Source organism: Motacilla alba, chromosome 3, assembly GCF_015832195.1.
Source record: "Motacilla alba alba isolate MOTALB_02 chromosome 3, Motacilla_alba_V1.0_pri, whole genome shotgun sequence".
NCBI lineage: Eukaryota > Metazoa > Chordata > Aves > Passeriformes > Motacillidae > Motacilla > Motacilla alba.
In genome coordinates this window covers 42,082,484-42,103,981 of record NC_052018.1, presented here as the reverse complement: position 1 = coordinate 42,103,981, position 21,498 = coordinate 42,082,484, and the positions used below count along the sequence as shown (strand labels likewise).

The following is a 21,498-nucleotide window of genomic DNA, read 5'->3' as shown; positions in this document are numbered from 1 at the left end:
CTCTTCTCCAATAAAAAGCAAACTTTGAAGTGATTTTAATGTCACTGCCATAGGATAACCTGTGTAGCTATTCCACCAGTGCCAGATGAATCTTATTCAGACTCAAGACAGAGAATAGCCTCAAGGCAAATATCAATACCTCTCTTTCAAAATCCTCCTCAAAATTCTATTACTTTATAATGTAAACAGCAAACTGAAATATTCTCCTGCCTACATAGCTGAAGAAAAATAACTGCTGAACCGAACTTCATAAGAAATTTACTCATTTTGCACTTCATTTTCTTCATAATTTATAGAAATTTTGCTCCTATTTAACTATTTAAATTATTTAAATACTTTTTCTGAACTGCAGATTTGTTTAAAGCAAGTATTTGGTGTTGGCTATGTAATAACATGACATGACCCTGCTCAGTGATGCTCTGAAAACTGTCCTGTGTTACAGGAAAGCCCAATCAAGCCTCCCCTACCTTCCAGAGATCGTGCTTTCACCTGTGGAGTCATGTAGACTCGGGCATAGAGGCACAACACCATCATTCTCACTGCTGTTGACATTTGCTTTTGTTCAGGCACAGATGACTATACAGCACAGAGGGCAGGATGATGAGGAAGGTGTTATGAACATTAAAAATCCCCATCGACCTTTAAGCTTAAATCAGAAATCAGCTTCTAGCAGCAGCTGAGAGGAAAGTTATGAGGAGCCTCTGGTATGTGTCTACCTAGTAACTTATCCAATTACAGTTACATTTGAAGCAAGGTGAAAATTCCTTTCATTGCCATAAATGAAGGGCACACTGACCAGATTTTGACAAGATTAAGTACTGAGTCTCCTCTAGCATGCTTGTTTAGAAGAAGAGGAGAGCAAGAGAGAGAAAGTTAGAGAGAGAAGTGCGTGGAGGATAAATATGACAAATTTGAAGCCTTTTTCAGTTTTTTTTGCAACTTGACATTAAATTTGCTATGCTCTGTGAGCACAGCAAAGCAGTGCATTGCAAAAAATTCTGCAGCCTGCTGCCATTTTTCTTCTGGACTAGGCTCATTGGTTACATTGTGTCAGCCACAAAACCAGAGAATTTTCTAAGCAGTGGAATTCCTTCCAAAGGAACTTCTCTGAACATTCATTACACTAGAAGCCTTTTTCTATTCTCTCCAAAATACCTACTAAGAAAATTTCTCCAGAACAGGAACTAACTGCTGTGCTACCTGTTAGCTGAAAACTGTTTGATATCCCTGGCGACAGTTCCCTAGTACAGAACACCATACCTTTACTTCTACAAACAAAATAAGTTAAAAGCAAATTGGCATCCTGTTCTGTGTAAAGCTAAAGCCATCTCTACTAAGAAAGAGCAAGAATATTTGAAAGAATGGAAAGAAATTATATAACCTTCTTTTGCTATCTACCGCTTCACTATTCATCTCATAAGAAGTTTTCCACCTAGCGTTCCTGCCCCACATAGTTGAGGACTGAAGAAAACAAAATGGAAAGAGGCAGTAGATCTGGGTGGTTTGCTGTCTTTAGTCTTCTGAAATTATATGAATTATCTCATCAAGCTGAAGTAACATTGTCTTGGTGTTTCTTTCTTACAGCTAGTGGCTATCTGTTCTAAAGAGTTTAGGAAAATCCTAAATGGCAAGTGAAGGTACCACATGTCTAATGGCCACAAAAAACAAAACATATAATGAGAGTGATGTGCCAGAACAACCCTATTTAATAAAAATTACTTATATGTAAACTTGTCTCTGATGTGCTGTAAGAATTGTTGACAACAAACTTTTTGATATTTTAAACCCTTAATATTTTCTGATAAAATAACCTATATTCCTTAGCTGATGTGGGATTTTTAACCATGGTGCTCAAAATTTTTAATATTGTTGAATAATTTTCCTGTAAGAAGGATGCCTTTGTTGCCTAAGGCAAAATTTTTATATACTATAATAAATTACAAAAACAAACAAACAAGCAAACGAAACAACACAACAAAAAGGCACCCACTATTCTTAAGCCTGAAAATGCGTGACTGGATTTACACAAAAGCAATTTCACCATTATTTGAGTTAACACTGAATGACTTCCATACATAAAACAGAAATGCTTGAAGGACACACTACAGATTTCATTCCAGTATTAAAACCAGTTATCATACTTATTTTTTCAGACTGATTTCTGATCAAGTTATTTCAGTGTTTAGATGACTAATACTCTCTAATGAGTTAGAGGTAGAAGTATTGCATACAAAAGGTAAACTGGAAACAGTTAAATCAGAAAGATCCAGAGATAAATAATTCCCATATGTCTGTCTACAGGCACTTGTAGGGAACAATCTTATTTTTCTAACACTTAAAGTCAATAAATATCCCCTTTTTAATTCCTTACTTCTTTTAAAGATATGCTTCTGGCTTTTTCCAAGAGAAAAATGCTCCATCTTTCAAATAGACAAAGTTCTGTTAGGTTTATTTTGGTTTGGGTTTTTTTTTTTCTGTTTGTTTTCCCTTCAATTTAGCTCTATTTAAATATCTACTTCAATTTATTTCTCAGAATATAATGGATAATGATGATTGAGAGAAAAGAGATTTAGAAAATTTGCATTAGCTAAATTTGCTAAAACTAAATTACTTCTGGTTCTGAAATCAGAAACCTATGCTTATTTTTAAAAATAAATAAAAAACCCAAACAAATAAACAAACAAACCCTTTGGATTCTAACAGGCATGTTCCACCACTTCAAACAGTATGAAAATTGACTATTCAGTTACAAATATCTAAAAGTACTTGAGAATTGCATCTGCATTTTTAACATTATGTAACATGACAAGGTCTATTTTACAAAATAAAGGAGTAAAATTCATAAAATACTTTTGTTACCCAAGTTTTCCTTTCCTTCAAGTAATTCTGAAACCAAATAATCCAACAGAGACCTCTGATATACTATCCTACATAAACTGCTATTTCATTCCACTGAACATCTGTTCCTAGAATTTTCTACAAGGTTAATAACCATCATATCATCTTGACTTTTCTTACAATAGTTTACCTCTCCCTCTTAATTTAAATTAAATAAAAAATTTATTGCAAGTGGGTCCACATATTTTGCAAGAAATATAATGATCTTTTTCATGTGTTTGGCTTATTTAGCATAAAAAGTGCTTTTCAATCCTTCAGCCATTTTTGCTCAATATAATTTTATTTTTCTGGGTCCTCCAGAAGAAGGGTAAATAGGAACCATGACTCCTAACATTCAATTTTCCATCCCTTCACCATAACCTCTACTTTTTTTATGAGGAGACTGCTCACTGTTAGTCAAACGTTCCAAGTAGGATGCATACGTGAAATTACTTAAATAAATAAAATGTCTCCTACATCAGGTTTCTGTTTTGATTTTGGGGGGGAAAGAAACCAAACAAACCAAAACAACAACAAACCAAATCAAAACAAAAAAGCAAACAAAATACCACCAACAGTTCAGCTGTTGGTTGAATTAATTTTCTAATATATCAGGCACTCTGCAAATTCAGACACTGGTGCTAATGGAAAAGGAATCAGTCAATCAGCTAACTTAGTACTCACACCGATTACTAACAAAATCTTTTGAAAACACTGTGGTGCTTTCTGGGATCCTTGGCCCTATTTCCATTCCAGTAGATCCTTGTGTGCTGTTCTTTAGGTAGGTGGACTACACATCTCCTGAGAATGAGGTTTTGCATATCTCATGAGAAAACTGCTGCTGTGCACTATGGTGAAAGTTACAGCTTCCTTCTCCCCACAAATACTATACATGCCAGAGTAAAACACATGAAATAAATAAAACCTCAGTTAAAGCAAATAGACCTTCTGTCCCCTAACTCCAAAAACATAAGAGGCACTGACCTTTCTCAAAAGGATTTTACCTTTAAAAACATTCAGTTTTATGTATAGAGGAACCCTTCTCTTTAGTCACATTTGATGTTCCATGCTATCATCTGCTAAATAAATATACAAAGTGCCGAGTCTAAACTTGCTACATATAGAGGAAGAAACTTTTGATAAAACAAAATTCAATTATTCAATTTCAAAAAAAACCCTGATTTTGCAGCACTTTTTCTGGAGACTCACTCGACTTATTTTCAAGCAAACTACTTCATAGAAGCAATCCAATATTCTTTAAGGGTACTATATATGCTGGAAATTAGGAAATTAGCAAGGGCTGATTAAAAAAAGGATGAATCCTTGCACTGTAAAGAATCTTTCAAAACAAAAAAAAAGTTGTTCCTCAGATGGATTTTTATAAGCATGGACTATGGTCTTATTTGTTAATGGGTGTTTATACAAAGAATTTAACAAATCACTGCTCATAGTAGACATGAAGCATTATTTTGTGTGATGCCATAGAACTCTTGAGAAAACAGTCTCCAGATCTTGACTCACTTATGGAAATTGTTCATCCAAGATATTTGAAAACACAAAATTAGATAGAGGACATCTACTTTGCTTTCAGTTAAACCCAATTATCTAAAGAAAACTACAAGTCTTTTATGAGAAATACCACTGTTTTGACTGCAAAGATACTTTCAAAAACAATTTTCAGAGTATGTATGTTTAACTGTAAGCATTTTAACTTGGCCATAGAGTGTGCAAAAATAAAGTCACAGGAAACTGGGCATTTAAACTCTATGTGTGTAAGACAAGATTAAGTGTCTCTGAAAACAAATGACAATATAGTTTGGCATAATACCTTTCAGCATCTCTGAGCTTGTTCTAAAGATGAAGGGAATGCAAATGTAATTATTAAACTGTCATAGGCAGTTAGAAATAATGATTTAGATAAAAAGTGAATGGCATTCAGACAGATGTCTAGCAATGAACTCTGTGAAACCCAATGATTCAAATAGAACTATTCTAGTCAGTCAAAAACCAAAATAGAAGGCCACTGAATACACCCATAATTTCATCAGCTATTCACCAATGAAAACCTAGAAGATTTTACTAGTGAAGATTGTTTATCGAACTGAATTCTATCCAAAAGCTTTAGTGAACACTCTTGAGATCTTAAGATTCAAGGCACTGTTGAGATTCAAAAGTATATTTAGGATTCTGACATGTTTGGGCAGTCAAATACTCAGTGAAATATGTAAATGAGTAACTGAAACAAAGAAGAAACCACAGAATGAAAAGTATTTCAACATGACTTTTGAAACACTTTTCCATAAATACCCTCAGATTCCATGAAAGACTGCATAGCAAAGTTCTATCAATATGAAGAGGACATATATGCTTTGAAATATGCAACACCTCCATATAGGGAGTCATAAAAGTAAAGTCAGAATGGGTACTTAAATAATGTGTATGTGAGAATGAAGAGATTGAGTTACTGGTAGTAAGAGACACAAAATTCCTTAAGGATGAACAGAGTTACCATTCAGTGCAGCCAGTAAAAACACCTGGGTTCTTGGGTAATTAGTAATGAATTGTAATGTCTTCCAGAATAACGAGAAAAAAATAACAGAAAGGATGGAGTTTCTAGGCCATATTCAATTCTAGACAGCATCATTAAGATACTTCTCTACTCTTCATTAACAAAAAAATAAAATCTACAAAGGAACAAGAATTAACATAAAACATACTGGTGAAGCAGCTGGACAAAAAATGCATATTACAAGGTGCTTTCCTTGAAGTAGAAGTCACCAAACATACTGCTTTCCTAAAATAACTGCATCATGAGATGTGCGGACAAAAACTCAGTTTTTTCTCGTTGGAATCCAAAATTTTCCTCTCTTCAAGTGAATATATTTTCTTCTTAAACATTCATATAGAGATTTAGCCAATGGGGAGTACTATATTTTCTGTTGGACTGCTAAAGCAGTTGGTTATGATTTTTCCAGTCATCCTCAGAAAAGTCATTTCAGTTATTTTGCTGGCAGTGGTTTCTTCACAGTTTTGAGGCACAGCAAGTAGTACCTGGGATTTCAGATTGATCTACTGTTGGGAGATGCGCAGGGATCCCAGGACGAGGGAAGAGATGAGAATCTTGACTCCATGTTTTAAAAGGTTGATTTATTATATTATGATATATATTATATTAAAATGTTATAGCAAAACTCTACTAAAAGAATAGAGAGAAAGGATTTCTCTGAAGGTGAGACAGGAATAGATCAGAACGAATAACAAAGTTTTGTGACTGACCAGAGAGTCTGACCTAGCTGCATCCTTGACTGGTTGTTAAGTAGAAACACCTAACATGGACTAATGAGGGAAGCACTTGTTGCATTCCACAGCAGCAGATAGTTATTGTTTACATTTTTTTTCTTGAGGCTCCTCAGCTTCTCAGGAGAAGAAAATCCTGGCAAAAGGATTTTGGATTTTCATAAAATATGTGTGTAACAATCTACCACCAGTATAGCAAGAATTTAGAGAACTGGGGATTTTTACCCCTAAAATGAAAGGAGGATATGTATGTAAAGAAGTTTAAAGGAAAAGTTTTCTCTTGCTTTGATCTCTAACAGTATTATAATAGATGTTATTATGTACATGTTGTGCTTGTGCATAGACTCACAGACCTCCTGGAAGTCTTGTCTCTTCTTGAACAGCTGAAGGAGACTGAAAGCATTCAGAAGTGGTTCAAGCAAACCTTGAGGGTTTAAGATGAGGACCCATATTGGGTTGCTTATTTATAAACTATAAATTTCATAAACTAACATTAAATTTCTTCTGGAGGAGTCAGAGAGATCAAAGCATTCTTGCAAGTGTCAAAAAGCAAAGTGAGAGATTGTTGCTTAACTCATTGCTTTTCATGTCCTTCTTTAAGCCATGTATCCTCATCCAAAAAAATTTAGATTTTATAGCACTGATGGTGATCTAAATCATAACTTCTCAAAATAATGACATAACCTAGATGATTATTATGGGAAGGAATTACAATTCCAGGTTTTTTGCAGTTTTTATATAGAAACAAGACAAATCATCAGCTCTGTGTGCTAGCCACAGAAAATTACTTAATTACTCAAATACTGCTACTAATTATAGATTTATGCTAATGTAAATGGCATACAGCACAATAAACTATTTAACCAATTTAAGGCTTACTTAAAAGTATCTGAGCATATTTGAAATAACATGGACAAGTCTTGCTCACAAAATTTCCAGTGACTACTGTCCAGATAAGATGACTGTACAATTTTGTTGTTATAATATTTAGCAGGATAGACTAAGTAAAAAAATAGTTCTTCTTAATTTGCTTATGAGTGCAATAAATTAAGATATAACTGCTGTGAAAATGTTAGAATTCTAAAATTAAAATTTCTGAGTTCTCACGTAAAGGAGAAGAAATTTAGTTCAGCAAGTAAGTTTTCTAGAACATTGTCAGAAGGGATTTCTTAGTATAGCTACACAAATATATCAATTAATAAAAAAAGCTTAAAAAGTCATCAAAGAGAGAAAAATCCTTGTTATGCAATCTGCATGACAAGGTACACTTGACAAAAAAACTCAGTGTTCCAAAGGCTCTTGCAATTAATTATTTTTTTTTTCACAGTAAGGATGATCTTTGGCATTCGCAAGGATTTGCTTTTCAACCAAAAATAAAATTATATGAAAAGAAGCAGACTACACAGAATCTTTCGGAAGTAGTCAGATAAGGGTCATGAGATCGCATCAAGTTGTAACTTGATTTCAAAGAAATAAAATTTTCTGATTTTGAAATAATTGTTGTGGAATAATTTTGGTAAGTGTGAAATTTTTGGCATATTTTCAGCCTTGTCTACTTGCATAGCAGTTTATAGCAGAGTGACAACTGCATTATACTTGCATTACAACAGAGGAAAAAATAATACTTGCATTACAATTGAGCCAAAACTATCTTAAAACTCTGTAAGAGAAGCAGATTTCAGTGTTGACATCTGGATTGCCCTATAGGATGATGAATCCATACCTGTAAACACCACATAGCATATGCTGTAGTTCTCTAGGGAGACTTCAGCAGATGAAATTCTCATAGAAAGAATGCTTGTTCAAAATAAAGGGCAAATATGCTAACTTCCAACTTGGTTAATTATCAACACAGTAATTTAGGAACCAGAGCTCCACAGTAACTGGAACAGTAGTTTCCTCTCATTCTCTCGTTCACTCCTTTGCATTAAGGTAGTTTACAAGTAATAGTTTCCAAGAAGTAGTTTCAAAAGCAATCAGGCAAGGTTAAGGACAGAAATCAGCTGATCAAAAATATAAAATAAAAATGAAGACTGATGAGATGTGAAAGGATACGCATGCGCTCCAGAGAGACTTAATGCCCAGGCATCTGTAACAGTCTGAAGCAGCAAGACATTCCCAAGATTTTTCACAGAGAAAAGATTAAGATAAATGTGTGGAGACTTTTAGGACTTGTCTTATTTAACTATGCTTTATTCCAGCTGGTAAGAGAAAAATATAATTTGTTGATGAGGCAATGTTCATTGTGCTCCAATCAGTGCTTCCAAGGAAATGGAAAAATAGATGATAACAAATGCTTTGGCAGCTGGAAGCAGCACAAAGGCTTGACTTAGGAGATGTAGAATAGCATAATTCCAAAGGGACGATAAGGTAGGAAGTCCTAGCATAAAAAATGTGTTACACATAAAGGCAAATAAGCCCTTTAAAATGACAACCCATGATTTAAAATTGGCAATTACGGCAGTGAGCACAGTTTAATGTATATTCCACAACAGTCACTGAGACTTTGGACAGCTCAGTGTGAAAAGCACAAGCGCTCAATAGTGGACAATCTTTTCCAGGATAAGTTATCTGCTTCACATCTGATCTGTAAAAATGAAGTACCTTACAAAGACAGCTGTATCTCTTCCAGTTTTGAAGATAGGTCACTTAAGAGTAAACTTCTTTATGACAGACAGATATGTCCACAGCAAAAAAAAGACCTCACTACACAGAGAAATCCATCAGTGTTCAGGGAATAACTTGAAATCCAGTAAATTAGGCATAAAATTATTTTATAAAAACATTTAAGGAATTTAGTCTCCAATCTATGTTTTCAGAAAAGACACAAAAAGACATGGAACTTTAAAATCATGCCCAAAAATACAATATAATAATAAGAAAACATAGCTGAAAATTAATTTTGAAAGTAATTTATATGGAGACCTATGCAAATAAAACATATTAAGCATTTTTCAAAGCATAAAACTGGTTTTCTTCATAATGCCTACATAGAAAGAGAAGGATCCTCCAGTAACCAACATATTAGATTTTGTAGGCCCAAAAATAGGAAGCATCTTTTTCTTGTACACAGACTGATGGAAAAGAAGGGACAATATGTGTCTATGAAATTTATACACAACACTGCAAGAAAAAAGCATGTTGCTTAGAAATGGTAAAATGTTTTGCAGCAACAGACAGAAATAAAGAAATTTTACTATTTGAGATTTTTGATTATACAGATCAGAAAATGTGTAATTGACAGAGGTACAAAAAAAAGTTAGTGTGCTTTACTGAGGTTTTAGTTTTCCTTCTAATCATATCTAAACTGTGAATTTAACTTGTATTCTAAATCAAAGAAATTAGTAAAGGCAGAGGCATGAAGGTGTGGTATTTGAATGCAGCAGGATTTCGGATGACACAAGACACTGCCATCAGACACAAAAAGACAATGCTATCTAGCACCAGAAAGATCTATTACTGTTGCCACAATACAAAAAAACACTATATGAAATTCTGAGTTCACAGAAAATGAATAGACTTAGTGTCAAGCAGACTGGGTTTATATATCAGTCATCAGTCTGTAAAACAAAGCAAGGAACTTCCAGAGACTAACCATCCTAACTACTGAGATTCACCAACAGCAACAAACAAGATTAAGAGGTGCAGTTCAGAATCTGTCTGTTCAAAAGTAGAATTGTCTTTTGGGGGCAACTACAAGAGGAAAATAAAATAGAAAAACCCTCCAGCTAACACATAAATCTTTCCTAGCTTGTTGTCTTGTTGAGTGTGTGAAGATTACAGGTCTTTATATATTGTTCTCAAATTGGAAGGAAAATCCAGTGCTCTTGCAAAGTAAGAAAAGGACTGATATAGTACTTATGTTATATTTCTCTTTCTACGGAAGTATTTTAAACAATTCATTCCTAAAGATTCTTGAAGCTTTTACTAATTTCTTCATCTTTCCTTAAATATCACAATACCACTAATTAATGAGTGAAGTCCAAGAGACACAATAGAATGCTACTTTCTATTTTCAATGTACCAAGCTCTTACATGCCAACATTTTTTGGAAGACATGGTGAAACAATAACACCACAAAACCTTTGACACAAAAATGGGAGGTTTCAATATTAAAAAAAAATATTCTATACTTAACACTCTGATGAGCTGTAATTACAAAACTTTATATCATAAAAGACATACTAAGCACTGCTCCAAACAAAGGCACACCTTATTATGAAACACAAAGTAATTATTATGAAACACTGCTAGTTAAACATCCATCATAAAAGGATTGTTATGGAATAGAAATCTTCTCAATAAGAAACTCTGGGTAGACCCTGCTAAACTAGTGGCATGCAGTCCAGGAGTTTCACAACACCAGGACTGGAAAACACATCATCAGCTTTGCACTACATAACCTATAATCTGTACTGAAGATACATACCACTATGCTGCATAGTCCTCTTCACAAACACACTTTAAAGTATCTCTCTTCACATGACACATAAAATTTTTGAATTGTATTTGCAAACAGGTCTTTAACTTTTGAATAATGTTCTTCTTTGTTTCTGCTAGTATTCAGCAAGAAATTCAACTTTTAATTTAAACCTGTTTCCTTTTATGAGCACTAATGTTAGAAAAGGCTATCACATACTATTAAGTCATTCTACATTATGAATAAAATCTGTAGATTGTCTTACATAACCCTGCATCTTTTATTTCTAAATGTGTTATCAATATTTGATTATACCAGTTAAGAAATATTGAAAATTTCTAGATATGAAGGCTGGTATAAATTTATGTGTAACAAAATATCCTATACAATTCTACAGAAACAAAACTTCTCTGCTCAGCATAAAACATATTCTGCATTGCTTTACATTTAAGATAATGCTTCCAATTACATAAGGAGTTTATGGTGCTCGCCACAAAAATAGGCAAGTGAAAAATATGTCAGCATTATTGCTCTATTATCTGGTGTTTCTATATAAAAATAAATTTAAAAATAAGAAATAAAGGCTTCAATAAAATCTATCTTTCCTAAAAAACATGTCAAGGCACATTCTCAAAGCATAAGTAGGAACTCAGCCATACAAATCCTACTAACATTAGTAGGAGCTACCTGTCAAAAGCACTGTGTGTCATACTGAATATGTCCTTCAGTGATAACAGTAGGGTTAAAACTTCTGGACATATGCATAAATATTTTATGTTTCATATTTCACAAGATAACAGTTGTGATTTATGCTCCACTGTGCTTTCAGAGGTATCTGTATGGCAGGAACACCTCAGAAACTATTGCACTCTCTGGAACACCTCAGAAAAGATCGTACTCTCTGGTTATATAGTCCACAAAAACAGGGGTCTTTCAAGAAACTTTCATCATAACTCTGGCTCCTTAAAGCAGATTTTTCGAAAAGGTACACAGTAAAGTCTTTCATTACAAAACATGTTTCAGTTTTATCTATATTACGTCATTATTGCATGTACTTCATGCAGTATTGTATTTAGCACTGCAGGGGCTGAATTACCTTTAAACTGGTTTCTAAAAATATTGCTTCTTCCTAATATAGGAATTTACAACTTCTCCAAAATGAAACAGAGAGTATCAAAGAGAGATGGAGAATCCTGATACTAAATACAGCACAATAGAAAAAGAAATTTATGAAGATTCTACTGTGAACCACAGAATGAAATCACAGAAATCTCAGGACTGAAGTGAGATTTCATTATCAACTCAAACAAAAAGACCCCATCTTATTAAAGAGATAAAAGCCAATATAGTTCATATGCATTTGATTTTAAAAAAAAATAGCAAGTGACTGCAAGGGAAAAGAGATTACATACAGTGCTCTGAGCTTTTTCTATTGTTGTTATGACAAACGCCAAAGCTACATGTAAGTCTGTATTTATGTGAGCATCTGAACTCAGCCCTAATGAGTTAAGAAGGAAATGGTAAACATATTGGGCTTTTTGACAAAAGATGTTTTGCTGCTCATTTGAGTTGAAAAAAAAAAACAGATAAAAAAGTGAGCCCTATATATAAAATCAGTTTACAATTTAATAATTGATGTATCGAGTTCCTTAATTCTAAAACTTCAATTAAGCTTCCAAAAACATTCTACTCAAAGACTTTAAATTCTGTGAAGTATCTCGGGGATTTCAGCTAAGACAAAATTAAAAAAAATAAATATTGTTATCCTACTTCAAAGATACTAATCTACACATACTTTTACAACTGGTAGAGGCCCAATTTGGACATCTAGAATTAGCATGGGCAGCAAAGTATTCAAATTGAGATTGAGCACCACAGCATAAAAATAAATCAGAGTAACAAAATAAAACATGCAAATCCTGGATTTCTAAATGCAGACTCTTTGGGAAAAGCTATTTGGAAAACTTTCTAGTGTCTCTATATTTGTAAATAAAAGAAGGAATCTAGCTAGCCTGCTCAGGACTTAGAGAAAAAGTCCAGTCACAAACTGGAGACTTAGTAGGGCAGTGGAGAATACTAATGTGAGAACCCTCATCATTATTCTTCTGTAAATCATGAAGTTTAAATATAAGAGTACGGAAGTAAGAAAAGTTTTGTGACTTTTGACAATTATTAGTAAGAAAAAAATGGTAACAATTGCCAAAAAAATCACAAAAGTTGACATGTTACCTGGCTATGACAAAGAGCACACAACTGACACCCAAGTAAGCCAGCAGAATATACATCCAGATATCAGGGGAGAGAGGATTCAGGAAGGAGAAGACGCCCGGGTTTGTACCATTGGGCTTGCGGTACAAAATACTTATTCCAAGAGTCATAAAGGGCTTGGAAAAGTCGATGACCTTCTCACGAACATAGGTAATTGCCAATGGTGCAACTGCAAGGTCAGCTTTCTGTTGACAAAAATACAAAAAGAGAAAAAGGCCATAAGTCAGAAGAAACAGGCTAAAGCAGACAATTAGATTATGCAAAACACAAACTTTGTATGGAGGATGTTTGTTCTTGTACTAGGTTGCCTGAAATTTAAAACCCTTCTCCCTATAACTAAGGAAACAGATTTATTCTATTTCCTCTTTGCTAAACTGACATAACATTTATAAAAAATTAAAAGCACTAGTACAGGGATACAAGTGAAGAATAATATTGCATCTTGCAGAAAACATGAACATCTATTATCGCATACTTTAAAACTTTATTTATTGTGCCTTTCAACGTATATCTTCTCTTTGTCACTCCCTCACTGTGTTCTTTAGAAGCCAATGTATTTGTGAAGCAGATGTGAATATGCTAGTAAAAGTGCAGAGAAAGGACCAGGAAGCAGTTCTTCATATTTTAGGATAAAAATGGTACAAAATGAAGATCAGGTTAAAATCGAAAGTGCTACACCTGCAAGGTCGCTGAGGATGTTCTAACAAAGTACAACTGTCCTTACTCACTTGTGCGAATCACTTACAGATAGTTACTAATCAGATGGACTTCCTAAAATGAAATCATCAATTGAATGCATTTTGTCAATTAACATTTAGGTTTAGTTATTATAGGGATAATTCATAGGAGATTAGTAAATGGCCTATGCTATTCTTTTAATCAAAACTTAATAGAAATCAGAGTGACCAAAGATCCACAGAATCTACTTTTTAATCTCTGTCAACAGCTCTTGAAATACTCCTGTGCATGTATGAACGTGTACATGTGCGCACATACACACATAAAAAAGAGGAAAGTTCAGAGTGAGAAAGTTTATAGTAGGAGACCCGGAAAACTGTAAACTAAGAATCCTTTATAAACCTATATAAAATATAAAATATAGGTATATATATTTTTATATATTTATAAATTTATATATTTATATATAATATAGAGGTATATTTTATATATATATATATATATAAAATATAGGTATGTAATGAGAGAAATGGAATAGCTACCATGGAGTATTGTTGCCCAAGTAATGTATCCAAGTAACATAGCTGCAAATGATACCATTTTCAGAATGCCTGTTTTAAGATACAGAGATATGATTCCAAATAAAATTCATTCATACACTTATGTACGTTTCATTCATTTGATATTGTGTATACTGAGTAAAACTCAAACTTCCATACAATGCAGCATTTCAGTGTTACCTTTAATTTTTATTTTCTCCCCTTACACAAAGTTCTTCTATGATCTATTCTTGTTATGAACATCTATATAATTAGATCTACTGTAGTCAGTTACAAGGTGAAACTGTGTTGGCACTGTTCATTTTATTTGGTAATGGTTTACTGGTCAAAAAAATTACATGCACTTCATTTCCATTGGTATTAAGAACTTGTAGATATTAATCAAAACAGCAAGGCTTAATTCCACAGTGGATGACTTTTTATAGATTGCATATTATTGATGATATTCTGGCTGATGTAGAAAGAAAATGGTAAAGTAAGAAACTAAAACTAATTTGAATTAAAAATTATAGGTCAACACATAGAAGTTTAAAAAACATTACAACCCAATATTAGCGTGTGAGGCAAGTAGCAGACCTTAACCAAAGAGTCTGAAGGCAACTGACTGGAAATTGTCCAAGAGGCAGCATCCCAAAGACAGATAAGTTAGATCTTTTGGAAGGCTACTAGTAGATGTGAATTTTGGTCATATTATATTAACAGAACCTTAATAATCAACAAATAATTTATTTTATAAATACAATGGAAAATCCAACCTTGGTCATTAGATGGAAACAAAAACATATACAAATGAATATAGGTTGTAACTATCTCTACCAGAGCCAAGTCATAGATGAAATTAAAAAAAATAACTGATCAAGAAATAATATGTCTCATATGACAGAATAGAACAGATATCCCAACTTGGGAGGACAGATATATAATTTATGTGCATAACTTGACATCTCAAGATTCTCTTTGGAGCTGAGTAGCTCTGAATATTCTTGAACTAGAATATCACCATAAAAAAATTAAACATCTAACAAAAAGAAACCCAACAAAACAACAACAACAACAAAAATTTAAATATCTGATGTCTTTAATAACTGAGGGAATGACTAACTTAAAAATGCAATGCTACCACATGCAACTTTTGTTAATATCTTTTATCTTCAAAATACTCAATTCTCCTGGCAATCATTTCATTCTGAAAAGAGCACTATTGGTAAGTATGAGAAAGCAGGGGCCAGGTTTCTTTCCAGAAGTGCAGTAACAGTTTCTCCTATGCTCAGCTATAATGAAGATATACAAGGAAGAGAATCCTCTTTAGTTTACTTCTAGTGACAAATAGGGGAGGAATAGTGTAAATTAGTATTTTATCAGTTGACATTTAACCATTAACAAATTAGTGTATCCTAACATAGCTTTGTGATAAGTTCCATTATGAAGAATATTTGTCTCACTTGGCAGTGATCAATGATTCCATTTTTGATAACGAAGGTATACATGCTTCTATTCTTTAAGTTAATAAAAGGTATATCTATCTGAAAACACAATCCATAATAGCACTTAACTATTTCTTGAGATGAAATAATTTTTTATAACAGCATCCAAGAATTAGTGAGGTAAGATAGCTGCCACAAAGAAATATTCCACACCAACTAAAGGTTACAATAGTGATTAGAAACAGTCTGAGCAAAATGTGGAAGTTGTACAGCCTAGTCTATGATGTTCTAGAGGACTGCACTGGAGATAATAAGCTGTAGTTGTGCATCCTCTCCCTTCCTGTCCCACATCTACCCTCAGGACCTCAGGAGCTCCTGATAAACCTGGACCAAACCAGCTGAGCAATGAAGCACCCCCTTGATCATAACAGTAAGGCAGTAAAGCATCCCTTGAAAGTACCAGAAGCTCATTCATGATACAGGTAGGAACAACCCTGGCCATAGCACCTACCTGTCCAAGGTGGGGACAAAGGATAAGCATTCACACATATATAAAGCTTCCCTGTCTTGCTACCATGTGCAGTTGTAGGATGCTCATTCACCAACAACTCAAGGTAACCCTGATTTATTTCTGATACAGCAGTGCCTAAGGTAGGCTAAAGTCATCCTCTTTTGCTTCTTCCCTTTCATTTCACTTCCAAGCAGTTGGTTCAGTGACTGTTTTACATCAAGTAATAGTCAAAGAGGAAAAAGGGAGGACATTTTTTTTTTTTTCATTTGTACAGGGCTGAAATTTGGCACACAACCTCTAAGAAGAGAGATTTAAAAATTATACTGAATTCAATCTGTGCTTGCAGATACAAATAACTTCAGCAAGAAATGTTCACTTTAATGTTGAGTAGTGTATGGCCATAGCATGCAAAGAAATTTGGTATTTGCAAAAATTGATGCTTCTTCTTTGAAAAAAAAAACTCTATAAAACCTGGAGAAACAATCACAATAATTTTGGGGGAAATAGAATTTTGAAAGAAGTTCATAGCTTCTACTAATAACACCAGGGAAAAGTAAAACAAACACCTGTTGAATTTTCTATTGTTGACAAATTTATGAAAAGCTTTTGTCTCACCTATTTTGTTCAAAAGAATGCAGAATTTAAATACAATCTATACACAGAAAAAATAAAATGTCTAATAGTTATTTTTAATTAGACACTACAATTCCACACAAATACACAATATTCCACCAAAATAATTGAGTATTTTTGACAATGTGAATGGTGTCTTCTAGTAACAATTTCATTCTTAACATTTTGCATTGATTTAGCAACCATTAATGTTTATTATAAAAATGCAAAAGGAATCATACACTATCAATTCTCTGTTGTTTATTCAGTTAATCAGTACAATCATATTGTAATTGTATAATATACACAAAATTACACATACACTGAAAGGACATTTAAGTAATTTTACTTCTCTACAGGCAGCAATGCACTTATTGCCTGCAATTATTCTTGAAAATAAAGGAACTTGGCTTTTTTTAAAAGAAAAACTTCATAAAGCATTTGTTTCATCTACTACATTTCCTCAGCCTAAAACCCTAAGTCAATATGTAAATTTCTTCAGCTCAAATTTTTGAGACTGTTAACCTGAGTTGAATTTCAGTTACATTCCCTTTGGAGAAAATGCATCCTCAAGATAAAAGAGGAAGGCTAAAGCACAGCTTCAATTCTTTAAACCTGTCTAACGCACAGAGACCTTATGCATTATTCCCGTTCACACAAGTGCATTTCTCTGCCACTGATTTAAAAAGATAAGATCTGTAATTTGCTTTTAAGCTTACAGTCTATCCTAAACTGCCTTTTTCATGCTGCTACATTATAGAAAATTTTATACCCCACAAGAAATTTTTAGTCTTATCACAAGGTCTTCATTTCCTTTGAAACCACTAGGAACTTATTAGGGCTTTATCGCTATTTTTATTATAACTAGCCACTTAAATTACTTTGACAGAAATTGTTTCTCTACTACCTTTCACGGGATCATAGTACAATTCAAGTGGGGAGAGATCAGGAGGTGTCTAGTGCAATTTTCTGTTCAAAACATTTACATGGATGAGACAGTTTGCTCTGCACTTTACCCAGTCAGCGTTGAAAACCTCCAAGGAAGGTGACTATATGACATTTCCAGATAAGCTAGTCCACTGCTTGTCTATCCACAGAGTGAAAAAGTTTCTACAGACAAGCAGTGGAGCAGGCTGTTTAGAGAGGATATGCAATTTCCACCCTTGGAGGTTTTCAGTTTATGTTCGTTGCCTTTGGTCTTCCTGCCAGGCTCCTGTGTGAAAAGCCCAGATGGAGCTTCTTGATAACCTCCTCACAGGTCCTGGAAAGCTGCTGCTAGAAATTATTACCTGTCATAACTTCTTATTTGTGGGATCCTGATTGGTATAATTTATACTTAATTGCTAACAATATCCCTTATAGATGGAACAATAGCACTTGCTACTTTATTAACATAATAAAGTACTTTAACATAAGAAAGTGACATATGAAGACAGTTCAATAGATACTGGCTCACCTAACATGTATGTTTGTAACTGCTGAGACGCTTCTCAGAATTTGTTTAGCAACAACAAGTCGCTGGAAGATAGGTGGTTTTCTCAAATTCATTTCATTGACAGTAATATTACACAGTGGTTTCATTTCTTTAGAACCTCCTGGGTCAGCGCGATTAATTCTTTTGTGGGCAAAATCTTGAACAACATTGGTAACTAATGTTTTTTTTCATCTACTCTCCTTTTAGAGAGGATCCTGATCTGGAAATCAACAATATCATTTACTTAGAGGTAGATTTTTTTTTTTAAAGGCAAAAGGTTTTGTAGAGGAAATTTGCATTCTGTCCACTACCATAAAAACAGTTTTTGATATGAATTCAACTAGACAAAAATGGAATGTATGGAATGCATGGAATCCTTCCTTCAGTGACTTAAACAGGATAAAGCATATGTTTTCATCAACATAGCATTGTCTAGAACGTACTTTTGGTATTGTTTTCTCTTTGTTCCTTTGTTATTACATGAGTGTTTAGTCAAGAAAAATGATAGTACTAAACCAGCAGGAGCTCTCTAATTAGTTAATTTACTTTATTTCCTCTTATCCAGGGTTATGCTAGTCAATTCTCATTTGCCTATGCCAGTATGGATAAGATTTAATAGCTGAATAGATGTAATATGAGTACTCATTAAAAACAGATATAGTTTCTGTCTGTTGATTTATAATACACTTTCACTAATGTATTTTGAACCAACTTTAGTCTAGTCAACAGGTAAGCAAATTGTATGTAAAAGAACTAGAGACAGTAGAACATGAAACTATATGTAGCAGGAACATGGGTGACTACTCATTTCAACAGTAAAAAAGCTTTTATCACTTAATTTCGGGAATTTTGTACAAAGGTTTCTTCTAATTGTTAGAAGAGCAAGATTCACATACCCCCAGAAAGAGGAAACTGTAAAAGAAATTTACAAGACTGTGTGATACTGTGGCTCAGAATTCAGGAAAGGGAGACTCCCTCATTGAGAAAGAAAAATTAAAATGAGAATAGTTACAATAAAATATTACAGTTCTTCTTTGCTGTTTTGCACACTCTTTCTAACTTTGTCTTTTTGTACTAGAGATGTTTAATAAACATTAAAATTATTAGATACTATGCTGAAGTACACCTTTTGAAATAAAGTACACAGGTAACATTGATTCCTTTTTTGTAGAACACATTTTTATTGTTATGCTTTCCAGATTTACTACAACTTCCTGGAAGTGTTGGGTTTTTTCTCAGTTGCTAACCAGCTGTCACCTAGAAGTTCAGTTACTGCATTCAGGATTTAAAAATTTCTTGATCTTTTAATTTTGTCATAATTTCTCTTCTTAAATGGATGGGGTTTTATCAAATTGTTTTAGTGAACTCATTTAATCACACAATAAATTTTGTCATGTCAGATTTGACTTAATCCCATTTTTCTGTATTACTTTGTCATCTGGAATTTTTTGCAATGGAATCAAATAACATTTTTGCATATCATTTGGATGGAAGTAGATCAGTGCAGAATATGCCACCTGTTATTGATTAACAATACTCAATTAACAATTTTTGAAAGCTATAATTTCAGCAGTTTAATTAATTGATGGAGTAAAACTTATTAATATGAGCAAAATCAACCTCCTGGAATTCTCAATTAATCATTAGATTCCAGGGTCTTCGACTTAACTAAAATTGATCATCATTATAAACAATACCAAAAAAGGTCCTTTTAGAAAAGTCTACCAAATATCAAATGAAAAACAGAAGTAACATCATTTTCTTCCTAAGATGCACATAATCAGTTTCATTTCACATATTTTGGACTAATGTAAGGCTGCACCGACTGTCTTTTTTAAACTCTATTTGATATTTGTTTAATTTTCTTAAACAAATGAATTATTTTCAGTGCCCTGAGAATGGTAGTACTATACCAGCAGGAGCTCTGTAATTAAGCTTAGTTTTTCTGGATAGAAAAATTATTGAGCTATTTCAAATATCATGCGCAGCATTCAGCCCTGTCACTCCTATGTCTTATGATCTTCAAGTTAGGTTGAAAGTAATCCTTCTGGCCCTCAAAAAGTCTATTGAAATATTTTAATGTATCATAATTCCAAAACGTAAAAGCAAAAAACTAGGGGAAGATCTACACTTACATTATTGGTACAGTGTAATAACAAAGAAAACACTGTTCAGTTAGGAAAAGCCTCCACAGAAACACATCATTGCTTTCCTGGAGTACTGTTGCCCTGAGAATAACAGATCAGACTTGATACTTTCCAGTTCCCCAAACAGTATGGATGACATGTTTTGGACATCATTCCCAGAGACACATCTCCCATAAGCACATACTGAAACTCTTTTACCAAAATGATGTTTCCATGAAAACTGACATACTCAACATTTCCACAGTCCTTCCTCCCTATCTTTCATGAAACGTTCACTTTGAGATATGTTGAAATTCTTTGGAGATGAGTAAAAGACAAATTGCAGCATTATTAATAATCCCTAATAAAAGGGATAAGCCACAATGGGAATTAACTCTGCTATTAGAGAATTCTGTTTTTCTCATGTACTTCACTTCAGCAAGCATACACACAGAAACAAAAATCCCAATGTTATTTTCTATCATTCTTTACTATCATTATAGCAACAAAAGTAAAACATCAGATAAAAGTATGAGGATATGAAAAATGTAATATTTTTATGAATACAGCCCTCACCCTAGATCAAATAAATTTGTAATCGTTACTGTAAGCATAGATGATGCTTGAGCTAAAGTATTATTGTTTGGAGTTTCATTTGAAAAACCTAATGCCACTGCCTTGATTGGCAATGATTCACTTTGCTGGCAGCATGGCGAAAGTTAATTACAACTATTTGTTGTACAATATTTCTCGGTAACTGAAAACTAATCATTATATAAACGCAAGTGCATTATCAAGGGATGTCCATAACACCCTAACTGTAAAAGAACAATACATAGTCATATTGCAGCTAAACAAACAAGAAAGCAACACTCACTCTTAGTGTCAAGAAATTTCAAATAAACTACCCTTGGAGCACAGATCTCCAGAAAAAAATCCACATATCTCAGAGCACTTTGAAGACCCTACTCTCAAAGTCCCCTGCCACCTTTGGTGTCAAATCACTGAGAACGTAGTTAAAATTTTTCATCCAGTTTCTTTAGGAAGCACAGGACATGATTATCTCAAAAATAATGATTTAACCCTTTAGGAAAAATTATATAAAAATTATAAAAAAATATAAAAAATATATAAAATATTTATAACCTTTTAGGAAAAATTGAATACTTTGTTACTGTCTATGGATTACTGCATTATTAGAAATTTTGCTGGGCCTTGCTTTACTAAGTGCAGACTGTCTGCTAGAAAATT

General features: G+C 33.4%; 1 protein-coding gene across 4 annotated transcripts in view; it reads right to left on the bottom strand.

Annotated features, from left to right (window-relative positions):
* Positions 1 to 21,498, bottom strand: part of GRIK2 (glutamate ionotropic receptor kainate type subunit 2) — a 356,698-nt gene that overhangs the window by 121,675 nt on the left and 213,525 nt on the right. For all 4 annotated transcript variants that reach the window (XM_038133845.1, XM_038133848.1, XM_038133846.1 and 1 more), the window contains one exon: positions 12,824 to 13,047. In XM_038133845.1, coding sequence (XP_037989773.1) covers positions 12,824 to 13,047 — 224 coding nt within the window. The remainder of the gene's footprint in view (positions 1 to 12,823; positions 13,048 to 21,498) is intronic.